At 37.5% G+C, this 24346-nt stretch overlaps 1 protein-coding gene across 1 annotated transcript in view; it reads right to left on the reverse strand.

Annotated features, from left to right (window-relative positions):
• LOC139141707 (macoilin-like) overlaps positions 1-24346 on the reverse strand; it is a 59975-nt gene that overhangs the window by 17726 nt on the left and 17903 nt on the right. The window contains exons 2-8 of the mRNA XM_070711315.1: positions 21451-21592; positions 19239-19365; positions 18928-19060; positions 5770-5951; positions 1858-2290; positions 1291-1449; positions 269-439 (exon numbers count right to left, since the gene is read on the reverse strand). Of these exons, the coding sequence (XP_070567416.1) occupies positions 269-439; positions 1291-1449; positions 1858-2290; positions 5770-5951; positions 18928-19060; positions 19239-19365; positions 21451-21592 (1347 nt within the window). The remainder of the gene's footprint in view (positions 1-268; positions 440-1290; positions 1450-1857; positions 2291-5769; positions 5952-18927; positions 19061-19238; positions 19366-21450; positions 21593-24346) is intronic.

The following is a 24346-nucleotide window of genomic DNA, read 5'->3' on the forward strand; positions in this document are numbered from 1 at the left end:
AGTACTTTATCCTTGTACACAGTTTGAAGAAAATCGGCTCAGAAGTGACAGAGAAACGGCTGCTGACGGACAGAAGGACAGATGGACGGACGGGACCCAATCTATAAGTCCCCACTGGACTGTGTCCACAAGGACTAACAAAGTAATCATTGACATGTTTGATTTACTTGCTTATATTGTAGTGTAATGAGCACAGCCAGCAAAGATATACATGGGAGTAAGGACAAGACATACAGTATACAACCAAAGTAGAGTCGGTCAATCTTACCTAACTGATGCCATAGCAACACTGGCTGCTTCTTCAGCTTTCTTATTTTTGCGTTCATCTCGAAGTTGAGTCTCAATAACACTGCGACTTTCCTTCTCCTGTTTTAATTTTTGTTCCAACTTGCTCAAGTTCTGTTTGTCTTGTTGCTTTTGGGTGACCAAGTTATGCAACCTACGGGAATGTTACATAAGTTTTACATGTCTATCATATAAACATGACAGCTGGTGATAGCTGAGTGCTGTCCAAAATATGTTTATAAATACTGCTTTGAACACTATAAAAACTAGGGCATACTAAGACTTACCAATTGAGTCTGTCTGTTTCTTACAGACAATACAATTGTGTTAAAACGTTTTCAAGATTGAGAGGATTTTTTGCAAAACTTTCTAAAACCATTGCTTGTCAATGTAATTGTTATAAATCTGAACTACTAAAGTTTTGTTGGCAATAACATCCGTATCTCTTTAGAATTTTGAAAAGGCTGATCTTGGTGACATAGACAGCAGAGGTCAAACAACAATATCCAAAATAACACCATTAACCCTTTTCCTGCCAAGTCCATATTTCATCACCAGGCCAAGATGGTTAAAAATAATGAAACACAACATATTCCATATGGTGTATTTTAACATAATACTGTACATTTGAAAGCTGTTGAAAACATAAATACTGTAAACTTGACTTCACAATTTTCCCATGAACTAGCTGCCAGAGGAAAATGGGTTGTTCCAGTGTAGACATATCAGTTTACTCAGTGGAGGAGCTGCCTGCCGAGTTTGGTGGATTTCTTATCAGTCTTCAGACAATAAAACAGACTCTTGTTTAGGTAAATGCCAGGTCATATAGCAAAGTGCTCAGCCAAGTTGCTGGGTAATTACCTAATTGGGTGTTCCGATAACTCGTAGGCATACTGTCGTATGCAGATGCTAACAAGTTCAGCTATATTCTTTATAAAGTGTGAAGCACTTCAACATTCAAAATGTTCTGAAAAGACGACAGAGAAGGGAAAGAGCAAATGATACCTTGCTTGCAAGCTTTCATTGGTGTCCCTCATCTTTTGAAGTTCTGTTTTAGTGGACTTTTCCTCCAATTGTAATGACATAATTTGGGAGCGAAGATCTTGCTCTGTCTGCCTGCTGCTTTGCAAGTCAGCTTTGAGTCTTTTGATGTCTGCTTCCAGTCTGCAAGCAATTACATGTTACAATTATTTAACATTTAATAACATCATCAAAGATGGTCTTTTGCAGAAGTGTAATCAAATTGCTGTTATGATATTAAGTATGCGCATCTTGTGATTTGAGTGTGCTATCCTGGGTAAATACAGTACTAACTTTTATTACTGTGCAAAACTATGAAATCTACTTCATATAAAAGGGGGTTTAGGATTATAGGAGCAAATTTCATAAATATTTCTTTTGTTTAAGAAGTCATAACAAATATATATCAAATACATATCATTCTTCAATCATATATTTGAAAATAAAGGACCTTTGTTAGAACTGAATGCTTTCTGCATAAATTTTCTGTAGAAGTGATGATAATTCTTGCCAGATAAGTTTAACTTACTCTATTTAACCCTACATACTCACCTATAGATTTTGTCTTCCTTATAAGGTGTTGTTACCACATTTGATGTGAAATCAGGAATTTCTGTTTTAGCTGAGTTCTTTTTCTTGCTCTGAGCTAGAGTATTCTCCTTTGCCATGGTAGCATTTTTTGACTTTGGTGTCACATTTGCACTGTTGGCCTTAAAACTTTTTAGACTTTCATTGGCAAGATTTTCTTTAGTCCCATCAAAATCTGGGTTGCTGCGTTTACTATGCAGTTTAGTCTCTGCAAAGTCAGAGTCTGTTGATGATGTTGGATCCAGCGATGAGTTGTTATTACTCATTTGTTTCTTTTCTTTAACCTTGTGCTCTGGATCTATACTTCCCTTTGCACTGGTTCCATTAGGTATCGAAGCACCTTTTTTATGACTAACGCCATTTGCAATGATCTCTTCAGAAGGATTTGCTGCAATAGCTGCAATATCAAATATTATTGTATCATTGTCACTTTAGCAGTGTTTCACAAAAACTTAATCCTGGTAAATTAATTCAAATGACTCAATACAATAGGCGTCTGTGGAATGAATCAATGTAAGGGTCATGTACATTCTGCCTTTGCAATAAGAAGTGTAAAACAGAACCATTTTTCCTGACTTATCTGCAATGGTTCTACAAGTAATTTGCTAATGAAAAGAGTTACTGGTGCTGGATTTATTTTTTATTTTTCATTTACAAAAACATGACCATGAACGTTTACATTTACTCTGGAAATTGAATCATTTAAACAACGTCAGCTCAAGTTTTCAAGACCAACTAAGTTATTTTTGTGAAAGTTTGTGAAGACAAAAAAGGTTAAGGGTGATACTCAATGGTGGACAAATCAACACAGCATTTGATGGTCCTTTGGATCAGTATTAACCCTTTGAGTGCTGTATTTTTTCCCACCTAAATTTTAGTGTAACATTTTTTACCAATTTTTATGAATTTTTCTGTAATTTTTTGATAATTTTGGACCAAATGGACATCACATTTCATTGGCTACATTTTGTTATCAAAATTTTGACAAAAATCTGAATAAAAAATCGACTGGAGTATACTTTCTTAAGGTGACAAAAATTGACTTTGGCGCTCAAAGGGTTAAGGTTTACTGCATGGGTTCTTGAATTCAGTATGGTAGGCCTCTTGTCTTTTTCATGTGTGGTAACACTGAATTCATCTCTCTGTGAATCAGCTGAATGATTATAAACGGACAAACATCAAAAAGAGGTCATCAGATACCCAAGACAATGAAACTGATACACGCCGACAAGCAACCCAGCAGCTGATAGCTATACTGTGATTTTCAAAAGAAGACGATGATGAAAATTATCTCTATGGCTGCACTCAATAATTTGAAGAATATGTCTAATATTGGCAATACATTTTATAAGTGACAGTAGTTTAATGAAACTGTGACTCTAAAAATATTAAACAAGTCATCGTTGATGACACAGTCCCCACTTGTTAATGGGTACTTTGATTACAAGTCCTCAGAGAGGATAGAGTCCTTTTCATTAATTAGGTCTGTGATAAAAATACTTTGATACAGATGGCGCTCAATGGCCAAGAATGAGTTCCATGGTGATGAAAACATAAAACCAATGTAGGCCACCATCCTAAAGTTCAGAAAATGAGTCAACTAGGAATTAATCAACAGGATGTTGCAAAACATTTTTGCAAACAATTCTAACACTTGACAGATTATCACTGGTACCATATTTGAGACATGCCCAAGTTTGTGCTAAGGACAGGAAAAAATTGTACACAAAATGGCTGCCATGCAGCCATATTGGATCATATCATGAAACAAATTGACATACATATGTATGCAGTGTTCTCCCAGGCCATTTTAGCGTAGCGGTCCCGCTACGCTTTCGCCTCTCCCCGCTACGCTTTGATTCTCCCCGCTGGTTGAAATTGATCCCCGTGATGAAACATTATTCGCGGTGGTTTGTCGTTCAAAAATGATATAAAACTCAATTACATTTGAATTGTGTAAAGCTTAAACTTATGAATTTTCCTCTTTGTTGGCAATTTTTGACAATTTTATTAGCAATATATGTGTTAATGAAACTCCAATCAGACGAACCATTTCTTGCTTTCAATCTGAACTTGCTGTTACTGTTTGAATCTTCTATTTTAATTGCAATTGTACTATACTGTGATGATTTATTTAAGTGTAATAAAGAGTTTCCATGATGTTCAAATTGCATACTTGTGTGTTACCATTGCATTTTGTTGTGAGTGTACATGATGGGTGCATGTGCAAGCTTATATCCATATGCAAATATAAATTAATGATATGCAAATGATTATGCAAATTAGCCGCTACGCTTTTGCTTGATCCTGGGGAGAACACTGGTATGACATAGGTTAATGTCCTTGTACCAACTTTGATAAAATCGGTTGAGATATGCCTGAGAGTATTATGGCTCTGTACATGAAAAATCGTAACAAAATGGCCGCAAGGCAGCCATATTGGATCGTATCACATAACAAATTGACATGCATATGTATGACATTAGTCAATCTCCTTGTACCAACTTTGAATAAAATCGGTTGAAACATATCTGAGTTATGGCTCTGTACATGAAAACATCGTAATAAAATGGCTGCCTAGCGGCCATATTGGATCGTATCACATAACAAATTGACGTATATATCTATGACATAGGTCAATGTCCTTGTACCAACTTTGAATAAAATCGGTTGAAACATGTCTGAGTTATGGCTCTGTATATGAACAAATGTAATAAAATGGCCACACAGCAGCCATATTGGATCGTATCACAAAACAAATTGACGTGCATATCTATGACATTGGTCAATGTCCTTGTACCAACTTTGAATAAAATCGGTTAAAACATGTCTGAATTATGGCTCTGTATATGAAAAAATTGTAATAAAATGGCCGTCTGGCGGCCATATTGGATCGTATCACAAAACAAATTGACGTGCATATCTATGACATTGGTCATTGTCCTTGTACCAACTTTGAATAAAATTGGTTGAAACATGTCTGAGTTATGGCTCTGTACATGAAAAAATCATAATAAAATGGCCGCCTGGCGGCCATATTGGATTGTATCTCAAAACAAATTGACGTGCATATCTATGACATTAGTCAATGTCCTTGTACCAACTTTGTATAAAATCGGTTGAAACATGTCTGAGTTATGGCTCTATACATGAAAAAATCGTAATAAAATGGCCGCCTGGCAGCCATATTGGATCGTATCACAAAACAAATTGACGTGCATATCTATGACATTGGTCAATGTCCTTGTACCAACGTTGAATAAAATCGGTTGAAACATGTCTGAGTTATGGCTCTGTACATGAAAAAATCGTAATAAAATGGCCGCCTGGCGGCCATATTGGATCGTATCACAAAACAAATCGACGTGCATCTGTATGACATATGTAGTAATCCTTGTACCAAGTTTGAATGAAATCGCTTCTTGCATCTCTGAGATATCTGCGTGAACGGACGGACGGACGCACACACACACGCACGCACGCACGCACGCACGCACGCACGGACATGACCAAACCTATAAGTCCCCCCGGACGGTGTCCGTGGGGACTAACAATAGACAGCATCAAACTATAACTTATGTAAATAGGCGACTGGATCATACTTTTTTGGACAAAAAAATTTCAAAACTGTAAAAATCTGTCTGAATCACGCAGAATCTGCAGACCATGAAAAGGAACAACAGACAATTAACTATCAAATAAGCTCTACATTGCTGACAACAGAGCTGAAAATGTAGCAACAAGAGAGCTTTCGATGTGAAACTGGTACAAGTCAAAACCTTGGTTGTCGCAGACCTAAGACTACTGGATTACCCAATGCCTGCTACTAGCTACATTGTAATTGAACAAATCAAAACAATGTCTTGATGTACATACCTTTCGTTTTTTCTGTTGTTGTCGACGTTGATAATGTTTGTTGTTCTGGTGGCAAGGCTTGCTGAAGTAGCTGCATGTAAAATTCATTATCTTTTGCTACTTCTTTTTGTTTTCGTAATCTCATTCTATAACTAACATAACTTTTAACACCAAACCCAAGCGTGACCATAGGGTAACCAATGCTGAAAGTTAAAAACACCAAACTTTACATATTCCACATATTATGTGAATGATACAAATCTAGCTTGACAATACCTTTGAACTGAAGATAATTAAAAATATAATGATTGTAACATTCAGAGTAATAACGATCCATAACGCCTCGCCTGTGAGTCACCCTAAAAAGATGGTTTCCCTGCTGTATTTGGGGCAACTCATGTCCTTGGGGAAACAGTTGCATTCTGTTACCCAACTATGGCAATCAACATATGGATATTATTACAACTATTCTATATTGTAGTGATCAGTGTGCCCATTAAGCCAATTTGACGCGTCATGACGAAGGGCAAACCTGCCTGACACAATTAAATTACAAGTTATCATTGATGACACAGTTCCCACAAGTTAATGGGTGCTTTGATTACAGGTCCTCTGAGAGGATAGAGTCCTCTTCATTAGGTCTGTGATAAAAATACTTTTGAATAAATTCGCTTGATACATGTCTGAGTTGTAGTTCAGGACATGAAAAAATCGTAATAAAATGGCCACATGGTGGCCATATTGGATCAAATCACAAAACAAATCAATGTGCATATGTATGACACAGGTCAATGTCCTTGTACCAACTTTATATAAAATCTGTAGAAACATGCCTGAGTAATGGCTCTGTACATGAAAAATCGTAATAAAATGGCCGCCTGGCAGCCATATTGGATCGTATCACAAAACAAATTGACGTGCATATGTATGACATAGGTCAATGTCCTTGTACTAATTTTGAATAAAATCGGTTGAGATATGCCTGAGTTATGGCTCTGTACATGAAAAATTTGTAATACAAGTCATCGTTGATGACACAGTCCCCACTTGTTAATGGGTACGTATCACAAAACAAATCGACGTGCATATCTATGACATTGGTCAATGTCCTTGTACCAACTTTGAATAAAATTGGTTGAAACATGTCTGAGTTATGGCTCTGTACATGAAAAAATTGTAATAAAATGACCGCCTAGCGGCCATACTGGATTGTATCACAAAACAAATTGACATGCATATCTATGACATTGGTCAATGTCCTTGTACCAAGTTTGAATAAAATCGGTTCAAACATGTCTGAGTTATGGCTCTGTACATGAAAAAATCGTAATAAAATGGCCGCCAGGCGGCCATATTGGATCGTATCACAAAACAAATAGACTTGCATATCTATGACATTGGTCAATGTCCTTGTACCAACTTTGAATAAAATTGGTTGAAACATGTCTGAGTTATGGCTCTGTACATGAAAAAATTGTAATAAAATGGCCGCCTGGCGGCCATATTGGATTGTGTCACAAAACAAATCAACGTGCATATCTATGACATTGGTCAATGTCCTTGTACCAACTTTGAATAAAATCGGTTGAAACATGTCTGAGTTATGGCTCTGTACATGAAAAAATTGTAATAAAATGGCCGCCTGGCAGCCATATTGGATCGTATCACAAAACAAATCAACATGCATATCTATGACATTGGTCAATGTCCTTGTACCAACTTTGAATAAAATCGGTTGAAACATGTCTGAGTTATGGCTCTGTACATGAAAAAATCGTAATAAAATGGCCGCCTGGCGGCCATATTGGATCGTATCACAAAACAAATCGACGTGCATCTGTATGACATATGAAGTAATCCTTGTACCAAGTTTGAATGAAATCGCTCCTTGCATCTCTGAGATATCTGCGTGAACGGACGGACGGACGGACGCACGCACGCACGGACATGACCAAACCTATAAGTCCCCCCGGACGGTGTCCGTGGGGACTAAAAATGGCCGCCTGGCAGCCATATTGGATCATATCACAAAACAAATCGATGTGCATCTGTATGACATATGAAGTAATCCTTGTACCAAGTTTGAATGAAATTGCTTCAGGCATCTCTGAGATATCTGCGTGAACGGACGGACGCACGGACGGATGCACGCACGCACGCACGCACACACGCACGGACATGACCAAACCTATAACTCCCCCCGGACGGTGTCCGTGGGGACTAACAAGTAATCTGATGAGTCACTGACACAGCTGTAAAACACCTGCCAATGACTAGAAATGCTTAGCAGATTCATCTGAGCATTGTTGTTTTCATTGTCTTCTCACTGACTCACATGACAGTATCAGGTATAGAGGAAGACATATGACCATAGAGGGCGCTATACTTCTAACTGCTAACTTTTTAGTTATAACCTGTTCACGCACGCGGAGGCGCAAAGCTTGTCATCTTTTCTTCAATTTGATTCAAATAATTTTTTTTCACCTGCCCTTAGAGGGCACACTGATAGTGATTCATGGTGATGGAAGCATCAAGCATTACTATACTACTACCGGCCGTCTCAGGCCATTTAAAATTTTTAGATATGGCAATCAAACAATTTCTTTGAAGGATCTCAATAAATGAAAAAAAACTTTGAATGACTAAGATCAGCTACATTTTCAAACTACATGTATAAAATAAAAAAGCAAATTTCTACACATTCTTTAGTTTTAGATTTTGACAAACCTAGTCCATCAACATTGTGGCAATACAAAGCTAAACACAGCTGTTTTCTTTGTGTTCAGCAGTACTGTTCTTTATGCATCAAGATAAGTTGTGTATTGAATAAAAAATCTGTGTATTTTTATGTTATGCAGGGCCTGAAAAATATAATTTTTATCCACTTGTCCCCGGACAAGTAGCCTCTATTTTTCTACTTGTCCATAGCAGAAACTCACTTGCCCTGAACATTTTCCAAAAAAAAATGATTCTGCTCTTACCCAGATTGTGGGACCTCTCCTACAATGGTTTGTGACAAATTGGTGGTATTTACAGTTTTTAATTGTAAAAAATAGCGTCAAGGACACTGAAGCTCCTCAAGTGTGAGGCCAGTTGAAGTAGTTGGTTGTTGGTAAGCAGTAATTGACTTTGGAGGCATGGGGTTGGGATACGGGATACACAAGATTTGTGTTAGATACATTTAATTGTATATACGGCATGATTTGGCGCATTAATATAAAAATAAGTTGCATACATTAACACCAATCTATCCTGATGGAGTATGTGGCGGTTTATTATTAGGCGACTAGTAAAGTGAGTAAGCGCCATTTACTGCATTGGAATGCAGGAGAGCCACCGTAATTTCTCTGTCAGCACTCTAGTGAAAATTGCTTCATTGTGTTTTTCAACATTTAAATTTGTAGTATGTGAAGCATTGGATGATACAATTGTATCCCATAGTTATCCCTACATACCAAAAATCAGAACTATAGCTCTATTATTAAGCCCAGAATTAGGTATGTGCATATAATTAACACAGGAACTGGCTGGTCATGTGACATTTTGTCAAAAAACTTTGCTCCCATAGTTTTCTCTATGTACCAGAAACACATTGAAGTTGACAGCCAGTTAGAGTGAAATCAAGCTGCACAACTTAATTAGCCAAGGTATTGTGTATCAGAGACATTACGACATTAACAGCTGGCTTGATGTGGTCTTGTTTATATCTTTAATCAGCTACACCTCTCAGTTACACATCACACCAGGGCCACTCCACTGTACGCTAGACAGAGAAACATAAACAAATCACTACACTTTGCAATGTCATGTATCTTTCTTTTTTATTCGTGATGAACAAATGAGCTTGAAAGTTCAGGAAGGTTTTGAAATTTCGCTTGTCCAGTCTCAGTGAATCTACATATTAAACAATTTTGGGAATTCCTGACAATTGGACACAATGATAAGTTATCTGTTGCTTACAACGGTCTAATCATTGCAATCCTAGTTCTTACAGATGAATCGAATCATGAAATACTGTGAGGGAACATTCTCATCACAGTATACCTCAAAAACAGAACGAAAGAGAAAGTACTAGAGCTGTTACAACTTTAAAAATACCTTAAAGCTAAAAATAGAAATAATAGTGAAAAATTTGTCTAAATGGTATAATTGAAATGAGCTACAAGTAATAGAACACATCATAATCATGTTTGCAAGTGTTTCAGTGAAAAGGATGCCTTGTAACAAACTGTCTTTTTTTACGTTTTATTAGAATCGTTATGTTGAAAAGGTTCTTGCAGTGCACCATTGAGTCCAATACAGGAACTCCACGAATACATTAACAAATGTATTTTGAACATGTAAGTTTATATGATGCTGGTCTAGCCGGTCAATTCCCAAAGCTACCTGAATTTTCAGGCTCACTTGTTCATCACAAATAAAAAACATAGGGCCAAAGTCCCTGAAGCTACTATAGACATGGATACAAAATTAAGTATTTCCTTACTGTATGAAATTATCTCACTAAGGTCATCCTACGGACAAGTAAACTAAATAATAAAGCTGTCAGACCAGCGTGTTTGAAAGAACAAGCAACTCAACAGTTGACAGAGCTCTGTTGAGTTATGTAGAGAATAACCTTTTGTGACACATGTATTGATGAAGAAGGTGGATATCTTTGATTAACATTGTGAGTTCTGTTTAATAAGTTGAGACGTACATAATCAGAGAAAGCACACTGAAGAGACAAAGGTTTGAAACTTAAGAAGTTCAAGGTCATCAAAAGCATTATAAGGAATCATGTTACACTTTCATTGCACTGTTTACACAGATTGCATATTGCTATAAATAGCACATGAGGAATCTTTATACAGCCCAGCTTTACCATAAAAACCCTATCACTTTGACCACTCTTTTAATTGACCACTCTATTTTTTTCCTCAAAAAGTAATTTTATTTTATCCTTACCAAGTCAACCATAAATGGAAATTAGACCTTTCTCCATCTCTATCTCTATCTCTATCTCTATTGACTATTTTGAGCAATTTCTTTTAGATAACATACAGGGCACAATAAATGACGGTTCAGAATATGTCAAAGTTGGGATTCAGGAAAGTGCCTTTACATGTTTTAATCCTCCAAGATGGTAAGCATTTCACTATGAACTGTCAAAAAAAGTTGAACTTTCTGATAATTCTACACTATAATTATTTTGGCTTTGATGATTTCCTAATTAATTCAATTATTTAAAATCATATTAATCATTTTTTTTTGGGTGAATTGATAGGGTTTATACAGTACAAGAATTACATACAATGTAAGTCAAATTTGACCAAAAGTGACAAAAAAATTCCTTAAAAATACAGATTTGCATATTTCATCACAATTTGAACAAGTCTAAGTTGGGTTACCCTAGGGACCTGTATACCAAATAACAAAGCTGTCTGACCAGCGGTTATGAAGAAGAAGATTTTTTACCAAAAACACCTTTTTTGGCATTAATTTGCCTATTTTCAACAATATCAAAAAATAAAAAAAAAAATAGTTTCTCAAAATCGTATTTTTCATCTACACAACAAATATCAAATCAGTAAGTACTGCGGTTCTCAAGATATTTGAGTGGACGGACGCCTCACAAACGGACATACATACATACATACATACATACATACATACATACATACATACAGACTGACGCCGGACGGATACCCATCCCAATAGCTTCTATAGACTATAGTCTATAGTAGCTAATGAAAGATACAGTACATGACATTGCAAAGTGTGGTGATTTGTTTATGTTTCTCGTCTGACATTCATGGAGTGGCCTGGTGCACAGTACAATAAATTACCCACAAATACTCTTTGATTTGTATCCTTGAAGGTTACTTTTCAAAAACTTTTTCAGTTCTGCATGTAAGCACTAGTGTGCAGCATCAGAATAATTTTTAAATGATATCTAGTAAAAGTACGTGTAGATATTTCAGTGAAGTTTGAAAATAACCACTAAACAATCATAAAAGTCACACTCTGCAGGTACTACAAATGCCATACTTTTTAGGCAGCAAGTTATGACGAACTGAACAGCTTGAGCGGACGTATAGAAATTTGCATAATTCAATAGGCTGCAGAGCCTCGTTTGAATGTAAACAAGCAATATGTCGGAATACACGTCGTTCGAGCGACTTGGTCGTGAAAATGGGCTCGAAAGCTCACAAATATGATTATTATGAATTAATGCGTAATTGAACATGCTATAGGTAATGTACACTTTGAGAGTAATTTCATCGTATCTATGCATGATAGAAATAAATACTAATGATAATTGACAACTGAATTCGTACGTTGCAATGATGGTTTATACCTCTCAGCTGTGTGCTATTTTTAGACTGTGACCCGAAACACACTGATACAGGTCTTGAACAAAAATAATACTTGTTGTGTCAAACCACTTGCTATTGAACAACGCTTGTGACAAGTTTCGTGAATTTCTGACAGTGCGCCTATATTTGCGGCATGATTTCATGATGCCATGTATGCGCTGTTAGTGTTACCGTACAAGGCCGATCGTACAGCCCAGTGTACGCGTGTACAGCGTACAACGCTATGGCACTGAAACTCGCCTTTATGCTATCGGACTTCAGTCAACATTGACGAGTTGAAACATGGTAACTGAACAGTGATATACTACCCGTTACCAGTGAAAAGGAAAACTGTGACAAATCACGGTCACTCAAATCCACTCTTACAACGATATTATTATCTTGAAAGGCTGAGGGGTCAGTAAAATCAGGCGTGGGAATGTCCGACCACCACATCCTGCATCGACTCCAAACAGACAGACACTGACAGTTGACAATGACCGAATACAAGAGAAGTCGGCCAGTACAGTATGCACCCTATTAGAATATATGCTCCATATTAGTGTTTCTTTTTTTGAAGTCTCACTTAAGTTATATACGAAAGCGATCTAAATGTCATTCATAAGATGAGCGTAATATAATGTTTGCAAACTTCACAGATCACAGTTCAACGCACGTATGATATACACACATTTGGTAAAATTAAAGATGGCGGTGTATCGCGATCGTGGTAGCGAGTTTTGCAGTCTTCGTCATAGTTACACTTGAAGTTCGTTAAAAAGTCATAGGAGATGGCGAAGCAACTTAGTTAAGAGTCATCAAGCCATGAATTTTACTGAAGAAATGGCATAATGTTTGCCTGAACTTTAATACGGTACGCGCGCGATCTGCAGAAACACGGAGGCAGACCGTACATGTTTTGCAGGGTGGACGTGGGAGCTCTTCGACTTTGAGTTGTTTTCTGAATGTTCGTAGTACCCGGTAGTATTAAACCGACAAAATAACAAAAACTATGGAAGTAAAAAGTTAAAATTGTTTGGCATATTCAACTGTGAAGAGAGATGCGTATGCAATCATATTGCTTTGTTGCGAGTGGCAGACTTCTCCTGGCCGAGTCCCACTGCACTGGCCGAGTTGGTCGGCACCATCGGCGCTGGCGATGGCCGAGTTCGCAACTGCCCGACTTCTCCGGTTACCCAATGGAATATTGGTAGCCAATGCCTACGAGGACTACCGCGAAATTGTAACCCAAGCATCAAATATAAATATAACATAAGTTGGATTGACAACAGTAAAATATGTGATATTGTGCAATCTTTGGGCCTAAACAATTTGTAAACGTGAGCAAGGCGTCAGCGGAGTGCAACACGTTCCTCACTTTAAGCGGCCATCTTGTCTTCTGATGGCGGGACGGTGTACGACCTACGAGGCCAAAGCAGTGATTTGCAGGGCATGAACAAGAATAAAACTAAGTTAGGGGGCTTAAATAATGATTAGACTGTCTAACTATGTAAAAATATTCACAAGAATCAGCTGTGCATGTAGTTGCGGCAGCCAAAAGTAGGCCTATGTTTAGCGAGCCATAGATCGACAATACACACATAGCACCAAAAGTAAGCCGTAGAAGTTGATAAAAATTCATAGGCACAAACTTAACTGCTTTATATGACCATAGAAACGTCTCTGACATCGTTTGTTGGGAAAAAATGGGCTGAAATTGCCCCCCAAAAACAGGAAAAATCACACTAACGGTCAAGTAGAACGCGCCCTCATCACTTCCATTTGAACGAAATTCTAATATAAATATGCAAATAGGGGTATCTCCGCTCAAGCTGAAGGGGTCATTCTCTGAGAAAGCTTAGCATGCAAATTTCTTTTGTCAATTCCATTGCAAAAAATCAATATCCTTTTGTTTCATAAAACAGGTGCAACTAGTCTCCCTACTTTCCATCACATTATTCTGTATGGCTGAGGACAATCTCTGGCAAATTTTACAAAAATGCTATCTCCTCTCTCAATTATGCATAATTTTCCAAATTATTGAAAATGAGAATTGAGAAGAATAGTGTGCATAAAAGTACGTTTTCAAAATTTGATGAATAGTCTGTGAATTTGTCCACACATGGGAGACATAGTAGACTTCACTCAGGTATCTCCGAGGATACAAATCGCAATGAAATATGGGAAATCTACAGTACTGTGTGGTGTGTTGTGTAACTGAGAGCATGTAGCTGATTAAAGATGTAAACAAGACCACATCAAGCCCTGCTGTGTTAATGTTGTAAAAATCGCAGATACACATCTATTATAGCGAGGGCACGAGTTATCGGAACACCAAATTAGGTAATTACCCAGCAACTTAGCTGAGCACTTTGCAATTTGGCCTGGCATTTACCTAAACAAGAGTCTGTTTTATTGTGTGAAGACTGATAAGATATCCACCAAACTCAGCAGGCAGCTCCCACTGAGTAAACTGATATGCCTACACTGGAACAACCCATTTTCAACTGGCATCTAGTTCATGGGAAAATTGTGAAAAGGGGGAATAGATATTATGATGTAACACAATCTATTGTACTAATTTTGTGTCCTGGGCCTGAACCTGATAGGTTTTGCCTCTGTATGTTATTTGGAATTGAAACATCGCAGCATCCATTGTAAATCTAGAGTGTACAAAACTCGTCAAATTTACCACCTTCCATGAGCCCACCACCGACGTTGATGGAACAGTCCATTTTTATCATATGATTGGATGGTTGCTTTGACAGTCAGTGTTTCTTCAATGTATGTAATTGTGATTAAAAAACTGGTAATAAAATGCATATATACAAAAACAGGACACAAAATGACAGCGGCAAATCATGTTTTACACTTTACAACATTTTATTCCGGCCCTTCAAAACTCTCCCATCAACTACATGCACCTGCCAGTCAAAAATGTTTTTTGCTGTGTGGGCATATCAGTTTACTCAGTGGAGGAGCTGCCTGCTGAGTGTGGTGGATATCTTATCAGTCTTCAGACCATAAAACAGACTCTTGTTTAGGTGAATGCCAGGTCTAATAGCAAAGTACTCAGCCAAGTTGCTGGGTAATTACCTAATTCAGTGTTCCAATAACTCGTGCGCCAAGTGTAAAACAACACCTTGGTTAATGAAGTTCTGCACCTTGATCAAATTTCACTGTAATTGGCCACCACCAGTTTATCACATGACACATGGACACACAGACGGAAATTAATTGGCCAAATCTTGACAGAAGGAAGTAAAAGTTGACGCCAAATCTTGACAGAAGGAAGTAAAAGTTGACGGAAGGAAGTAAAAGTTGACGCCGCCATCCTGGTTTTCAATTCTAATAGCTCCTCAGTATATAAAACTGAGGAGCTAAAAAGTACATTACTATAATGAAATTAATTTAATATGCTTCCGTCGTTTATGGGAATTCTTGCCAGTTACTGCATTAGATGTGTTTAACAGAAATAAATACTAGTAAGATGTTTCATCACACTTATGACTACAAAACTAGAAGTGATTTATTTTGAGCTTAAAATGTCAGTGGAAGTAAAACATAAGCTGGAAGGTATAATATGAGTGTGTTTTCGTGTTTTGGAACATAATCTCATCTCTTCACGAAAGTTATGGGGCCCGCCAAAATCGGGTCAAAATATTCAAGCCGCGCCAGCATTCAATTTCAAACTCGATCGAGTATGAACAGCTGAGAGCATAGAGTTTAGAGCAAGCAGCTTTGCGACATGTATGAATGCACAGTGGATTTAACAGCCGTACTACATGTAATCAGTTTATCATCAAGAATTATACACGTCCTCAAATATGCTGAATTTACCATCTTAGAAAGGAATTTTAGCAGATAAGGGAAAACGTTAAGTGAGTACACTGTAAGCTGTAGTATCGTAACTCATTCGTGATTTTGTTGCTGTACGAATAAAACATTTCAAAGGTATTTACATCGTCTGCTCATATATTTAGTTACTTGCTTGCCTAAATAGAACTAAACTTCTTTTAACAACCTAAACGAAAGTTTGACTTTCCCTAGTATCTAACATTGTATCCGAAACCCGTACTGGCATGATCATGCCCTGCAGTGTGCCCTCTAAGGGGAGGTGAAAAAATTTTTTTTGGAGTCAAACTGAAGAAAACTTGACTTGGTGTGCGTCACTGCATGCATGAAAATGGTAATAAATAAAAGTCAGTAGTTGTAAGTGTAGCGCCCTCTATGGTAGTGTGTCTTTTTCGATTCCTGGTATTCTCGTGTGAGTCAGTGAGAAGACAATGAAAACAACAATGGCTGCCTCCTTCCCCATCGATCAATCGGCAAGACAAGTGTACAATCGGCACGTAGTATCACTGCAGAGACTTATAGAAATGACATATTCAGCTACTTTTTCGCCCAAAAACTACAAGGAAACATGTTATCTGTGAAAATTATGAATCTGCTTAGCATTTCTAGTAATTGGCAGGCTTTTTACAGCTGTGTCAGTGACGCGTCAGATTAATTGTAATTTCAGTGCGTCAGGCGGATTTGCTCTGCTTTATGCCGCGTCAAATTGGCTTAGCGGGCACACTGATGCCCTGTGAATCTCACTGACAGGTACAAATTGGAAATATAATATGTGCACCTTGTCTATTGCGAGTGTTTTCAGTGCAGTTGGATTTCTGTGGCTCATTTATGGCTGTAAACAATATACTTCACCACCTCAGGGGTCGCACTAGCGCTTGCCACATTCGCAAAATGCGACAGAAAGTGCTGAGTGGCGAATAAAATGTCTTCCTTGTTCGCCACGCTAATGAAAGTGTGGCGAACTGGCCTCAAACTCAAAGACCCCGCTCAAATTCACGGTGGACGATGCGATACTATCAGGTGATGAAATCAATCTGACTATACTCTCGCTCTCAGCGCCACGTCAGTTTACGATACCCGACAGTTGTTGCGTACTATGCGTTCTGGCCAGCTTAGGTACGCATTGCCGAACTTAGCAAGCCATAAAGCTTTTTCTTTACCCTTTGAACCCAGTTTAGTACCGTATAAGGACTAAAATAATGACATCATCCACCCTAACAATAGAGAGTTCCAGTAATTTATGCAAACTTTCCGAGAAGGGGTCAGTGGTTTACGTGAATATTTAATCAGGTCGGCTGCCCCGCTGACGTGCACTCAACGAGAGTCGAGAGACCTTAGGATAGCTTTTCTGCAACTCAGACACAGAAGACAATTATATCATGTACATTTATTGCTCTCTGAGTGATAGAAACGGTAGATTTTACCACTTTTTTGATAATATTCTATGGAAAAATGGAGCGATTTGCTAGCCAAGTTGATTGCGATTGAACGTAGCGTTGGATGGCATGGCAGCATGGCCATCATTGCGTGACGCTGAACGCTCCAGATGGTCCCCGAGGTTGAGGTTTTCTTTCAATGTGCATGATGAAGAAATTTGCAAGATTTTAGTTAAACTGAAGAGTATTTTGTTGATTTTCAAGCGACTTACAATCGATAAGCTCATGCAAACCGTTGATATCGTGGCCTTATCCAGCCTGTAGCGAGAGAGCCATGACGGTTGACCTAGTTTGTTTACAAATTTATGTGTTGTTACTGTTAACATTGTGACATATTTCCTACGTTGCGTCGCGTCTGACATGTGTCTGTTGCATCTCCACAAGGTGACTGGAAACCGTATTTTGTGAGTTCGAAGCAAATTGAAAACACTGTATTTTTTAATTGAAATAAACCGGGCATGAAACTTTTATCTCAATACTTTGTGGTTTCTTATGCTTGTCAAAATACGTGATCCAACTTTGAAAACAGATTGACTTTTAACACAGTATGACTACGAGACACGATTAAATCAAGGCAAGTTATCGAAAGCATGTGTTGTACATACGTGAATCAAACTAATGTCAGTTGGTCCAAACACCAAATTTAATCAATAAAAAAAATTAGTTAACTGTTTTTGTCTTCAGCTCTTCATTGAAACGATGGGGAAAGGAAGCCCTGTAATTGTGTGTATGTGTTGCACAATAGTTTACCTCTATTGGTTGTAATAATTGAATCATATGGGTTGCTAGGATTCCTTATCACATCACAGAAAATGAACTGCACCAGTCTTTTTAAAGAAGTGTAACAAGCAGTTGCCTTCAAAAAGTCCTTGTCTGAGAAGGGGGGGGGGGGTGCAGGGGTGGATTGCAAGTGAAGTCTATGGCACTTCAAACAAGATGAGACCTTAAAATATTTTTGTTTTGATTCTATTGTACAAAACTTTTGTGTGGCTAAAGAAAGTTGTGTGTGGCTAACAAGATGTATGACCAATTCGCCACGCAAGGAATCTGTGGCTAACAACTTTGAAATCCTAGCGCTACCCCTGCCACCTAGATATTTAAACTCGTCAACACGGATTTTGTCGTATCGCAGTTCCATCATGATGCACTGTCGCAGCAGGGACTGTAATCTTCAGCAGCGTAGACGACATGAAAACACTGCACCGTATGGGAGCAGCCGTGAACGATCATGACAGGTGTCAGCAAAACATACAATTTTACAATGCATTCGTTTGTATGTTTTGGGTACAACTGTACTTGTACCTAAGTGCAATGCCCGTGAACTGACTGCAAACAACAAATTTTGATCACAATCACAATTACATTTTGGAGTGGCACAAGTCTTATACGCTGAGCTGTTTTACATGTATATGAACATACCAGCAAAGGTCACGTACAGCTAGGGAAATTAGCCTTTCACAGTTCATACGTTTATTATCAAAGGCCTTCAATTAAGCAAAGCAGTCAGGGTCTTGTGACTATATGTATACATCAGTATCTTAAATACTTACCAATGTGCTGCAAAAGGTCGACACAGGTCTAAGTGAAATGGTAATGCTGTTCGCAGTTCTCTTAGACGTACTGATGCTTCAATGTAAACAAAGAGCAACCAAAGAGATATAGTTGGTAGACATATTCCACGTTCTGAAAACAAAGCACAATAGCATTCATGACACTGTGGCTTGTATGCTTCTTCAAACTGTTATCTTTGACTCATAACTTTAAAATTGGCAATTTTCACGACTGCACCTTTGAAAATGATGGGATGCACTAAACATCTGCTGGTAAATGTGTTAAGGGTAACATCAAGTTTGTGACTTACCAGTATGCCAAACAAACTGAACCCATACGTATGTACTTGCTGCGAAAAACAACCAGTGAACTGGGATGAACAGCAAACAAACCATGTCTGATGTGAAGGCTATGCAAATGAAGAACACTGAAAAAGCCTATAGAGGAAACACATGAAATCTGAGTATGAGTATACATTAACTATAAAATATAAAATGCCTTCAATAGCACAGTAGTAACACTATCACATGGAACAATTACAAATATCAAACTGACACAGAGTGAATGTTAGGAGACAGCTTCCCTCATGACAAATCACAGCAAAAACATCATAATGAGAATGTACAGCAGATATCATGCCTGACACCTGTTATGTGCATGGCTGTTCTACCGTAATTGATCGAATAGGGAAGTTGGAAAGATATTTTTTCCGATACTGAAGGAAGTTGGGCGTGAAAAATAAAGAAAGTTGAGTAGACTTTGGCATGAAAAAGGGCTGTAACCTGTCAGCATTTGGTGATACCAAAGGGGCGGAGTCTCCTCATACTTGTACATGCAGTGATCATTTCATAACAGGTATGTAAACACTTCAAATGTATCAGTTTGTCACTAAGGTACACTTCAACAATATGACCTTGTAATGGTTGATCAAACTGAAAATAGAAACATTTACTTTGATATGAAGTTACTTTTTTTCTGAAATTTATTTTGTAGCAAACAGACATGACTAAGTATATTAAATTTCATACACTAATTTTCAACCATGAAAAGGTATAGAGAAGTTTAGTTTTTTTTCTCTACAACTTTTTATTCATTTATCCAAATTTATACTGGTTAGCTCCCTCAGTCATAAAAACTGATTTCAAGGGAGGAACAATGAAAGACCTAGCCCATACCCTATTCCTCTTTTTTGGCCTTCGGTCCCATTCAGTCTAGCCTCGAGGTCCGCTTTTAGTGCCCTTGCATAAAAAACAGCTCATTTGAGAGTGAATGGTCTCCAGGAGAGATGATGATGTCACTGGTGTCCCTCTGGAAGTCAATCAGTCTAAATGTTCCTCTCATGATTGGCCAATGATTAAATGGGTGTTGCTCATAATCTAGCCTGAGAACGTTTAGTTTATGAGCTAGTTTGTGAGCAACACCCATTTAATCATTGGCCAATCATGAGTGGAACATTTGGACTGATTGACTTTCAAAGGGACGCCAGTGACCATTCACTCTCAAATGAGCTGTTTTTATGCAACGGCACTGAAAATGGACCTAGAGGCTAGACGGAGTGGGGACAAAGGCTGAAAGCGACGAACAGGGTCTAGGCTTTGAAAGACCAGTCTATTCTTCAAGATCAATCATGTGATTTACAGTGTAGACATGTGACCCATGACATTGTTACCAAGAGATGGGCAAAGCAATGTCATCGTCTGCACAGTGCAGTGCACACGCGGTACAGCTGGAAATTTTGATACATTCAAGATCAGATATGACATCATTTGATAGAAAAGAATATACATGTAGACTGCATGTGGCAATGCAAGAAACGATGCTTAGAAAATTTTCTTGTGAAAATAATCCAAATTTGCATGCCCGACCACAATGAAGAAATTGTAAGCATCCAAGCTCCTAAACACATTCATTTCATTTTTCGTGTAGGATCATGTTTGGAGCGCCAGATAATTCTAAATGTCAGGAAACTGTAGATTTGGCAAATCTTTCACAGCAGTTGAAAGTTTTTCCAATTGGAGGAATTTGGGATCTAACCCGCTATATGGTAATATCTTTGATTGATATCATGCTTGCACCTACAGTTCTAGAGTGTAAACAGACTCTGACACTGTACTGGAAGGTGCCAGATTGTTTTGCTCAGCACTTGGAAACACCAGTGCTGTCAGTCACATGGCAAGGTCACATGATTGATATTGAAAAATATCACTATTTGAATATATGCATCCCAAGGAGAACTTCTGAATGAGATTTAAGAGCAATAGGGCATGCTGTTTCTATAATTTATGAAATGAGATGATGTATAAAGTTGGTCCAGGATCCTTCCGTACACATACTTCAAGTAAGGTAGAAAGATATAGGGAGAAATAGATTAAAAGTAATTCACAATTCACAGACTTAGGTCAAAATGTAATTGTAGACTTAGGCCAATATGAATTAACAAGGAGGGAAGTTCATGCAATAGCATAACGTGAAATCAGCAAGTTCTCAATAGAAATTGATTGCAATAATCAAAAGTTACTCACCAATCCTTGGTACTTAAATGAATCATAGACACTGCGGAGTAACAACCAGAATGGCCACAGATACTCAAACCGAAACTCCAAGATAAAATCAGCCAGTAAAACTAGAGCCCATATCATCAAGAATTTCAAGTAGAGGAAGGTGCTGTAAAAGATTGATAGACACTGCTAATCATACATGTACATGTACTTTTATGAAAAACATTACATCAAACAGAAAATTTTTGGTTACAGTTGATGAAAGTAAATAGTATAGACGGTTCCGAGTAGTGTGTGGGGACATTAAATTTGTCAATTTGTGTAAAATGTACCCCTTTATAATATCTAAAAAAGAAAAAAATTAAAAAAAAAAGTTTGGAAGAGTGGGGCAAAAAACTGTACAAGGGATCTGGTAAAAAGTAATGCTACCTCATCAATCTTCGAGACCCTAACCCCTCCTGAATATAAAATGTTCCACCCCTTAGTTGATCATGTTTACATAAGGCCAGATGGCAGGAAATGTATTTACAATCTTGGGGATTTTAAAATCCATGCTATCGGTGCTATCATTAAAATTTAAACGGCACTTAAATTAGTTACAGATTGTGAAATGCCTTCCACTGTGGGGTGATTACGACATCTGGAATTATCCTGGATCCAAATTTCTCATCAGTTCTTGTGTGTCTTACAATTACATGGAAAAGTTGCAAAAGCTGATCCGCAATGAAAAAATACACCTCAACTTTGTTTTCTGGATCAAATTTTACTACAAATTGATACTAAATATGACAAAATGATGTTCACAGCCTTCGAAACTGTTTCACAACATATCCTGGGTTGGTGAAGGTCATTCAAGGTCACAAACTGAGAAAATTACCTAAAATATACAAATTTGGGGGTTCCCAACAATTTGAGCTGAAAATTTATCTAATAACATCCCTCGGGACTTTTATTCCAAATTACAAAGCTACCAGACGAGTACTTTTCAGTGGCCAGAAAATAGTGGCTAAAATAGTTGCAAAAACTACACAGTTGAAGATTTCATCATAATTTGAATATATCAAATTGGATCATCCTTAAGAACATGTCAACCAAAGCTATGTACCAAGCGTGTTTTTGAGAATGAAATTTTGTGACCAAAAATGGCAAAATTGCCCCAAAAATAAAAATTGTAGATTTCAGCATAATTTCAATATATCATACAGGTTGTATATTGAAAAACTACCGCAATTATACGGTGTCGCTCAAATTTGATCAGAATTGGTATATACCAGTATGGGTACCAAAGATCAACAATAAATATTGTTTCTATCTGTGCAGTGGAGGAAAATTCTACGTTGATGTTCTGACAATGATTTCTGCACAGTACAAGCAGAAAAACAACAGGAAATATTTAAACAAGAAAAAAAAGAATGACAAAAGTAAAAGGTCTGAAACTTTAGGTACTGGAGGTCAACTTTAGCAACATGCATAGCAGAAACAGTTAGTCCCTCTTAGTTGGACCATAGACAGTCTTTCCCCCCCTCTACTGTCTATGGTTTGAGCTGGTCTGTTAATATGTAACAGTTCATAAACAATAACAGGAAATGACTCAAGCATGTTTCAGACACTGGCCATCACTCCTGCACATTTGCAGGATTTCCCTTTTTCTTACCTCATTTGCACATTTTTGACACTGACATGTTCATTTGAACAAATTCACATCTCAACCCCGCATCTACCTGTACACCAAATACTGAGATGGTAGCTTTGGCGGTATGGGAGCCTTTGTGTGTGACGGACATACATCCGCACATACATACCCACAAATATACAGACATACAGACGCCACCGACTCATCATATAAGCTCTTTTTGGTATTTATATACTAAAACCAAATATGAGCTAATAATCCCTTGGAACCTGTACACCAAATATTAAAGCTATCAGATATGAAGTTTATGAGAAACACATTTTTAACCAAAAATGGCAAAAAATTGCCCTAAAATACAAAATTGCAGATTTCCTCATAATTTCAATATATCACTTTAGTTCATCTGTAGGAACCTGCATAGTGAATTTCAAAGCTATAAGACACGTAGTTTTGGAGAAAAAATTTTTGAACAAAATGGAAAATTGCCCCGAAAATACAAAAATTGCGAGATTTCAACATAATATCAATCAATATCATTTAGTTCATCTGTAGAGAACATGTATACCAAATTCAAAGCTATCAGGCCAGTGTTTTTGAGACACGTATTTTTTTACCAAAAGTGGCAAAAATTTGCCTTAAAAATACAAATTTGCATATTTCTGCACAAATTTGAACAAATCTGAAAAAGATCATCCCTTGGGACCTATGTATCACATATCAAAGCTATCTGACCAGTACTTTTGAAGAAGAAGCTTTTAAGATTTTTGACCAAAAAAGACAAACATAGGGCCAAAGTCCCTGAAGCTACTATAGACATGGATACAAAATTAAGTATTTCCTGACTGTATGAAATTATCTCACTAAGGTCATCCTAGGGACATGTAAACCAAATATTAAAGTTGTCTGACCAGCGGTTTGAAAAAAAAAGCGACTCACAGTTGACAGAGCTCTGCTGTGTTATGTAGAGAATAACCTTTTGTGACACATGTATGATGAAGAAGGTGGATATCTTTGATAGTCATTTCAGGATGGCCTGACGACAAAATGGAAAAAATTCCGTAAAAATACAGATTTGCATATTTCATCAGACTATATTAGTCTATAATAGCAAATAAACAACAGTTAATTACATTCTGATTAAAGTAAACATGACTTGCTTAAATCAAGATTACGTCATAAAATATCAGTATATCTGTCAGGTTATAAAGTAAGTTCTGTTGAATAAGTTGAGACTGACGTACTCAGAGAAAGCACACTGAAGAGACATATGTTTGAAACTTAAGAAGT

The sequence above is a fragment of the Ptychodera flava genome, chromosome 10 (assembly GCF_041260155.1).
Source record: "Ptychodera flava strain L36383 chromosome 10, AS_Pfla_20210202, whole genome shotgun sequence".
Lineage (NCBI taxonomy): Eukaryota > Metazoa > Hemichordata > Enteropneusta > Ptychoderidae > Ptychodera > Ptychodera flava.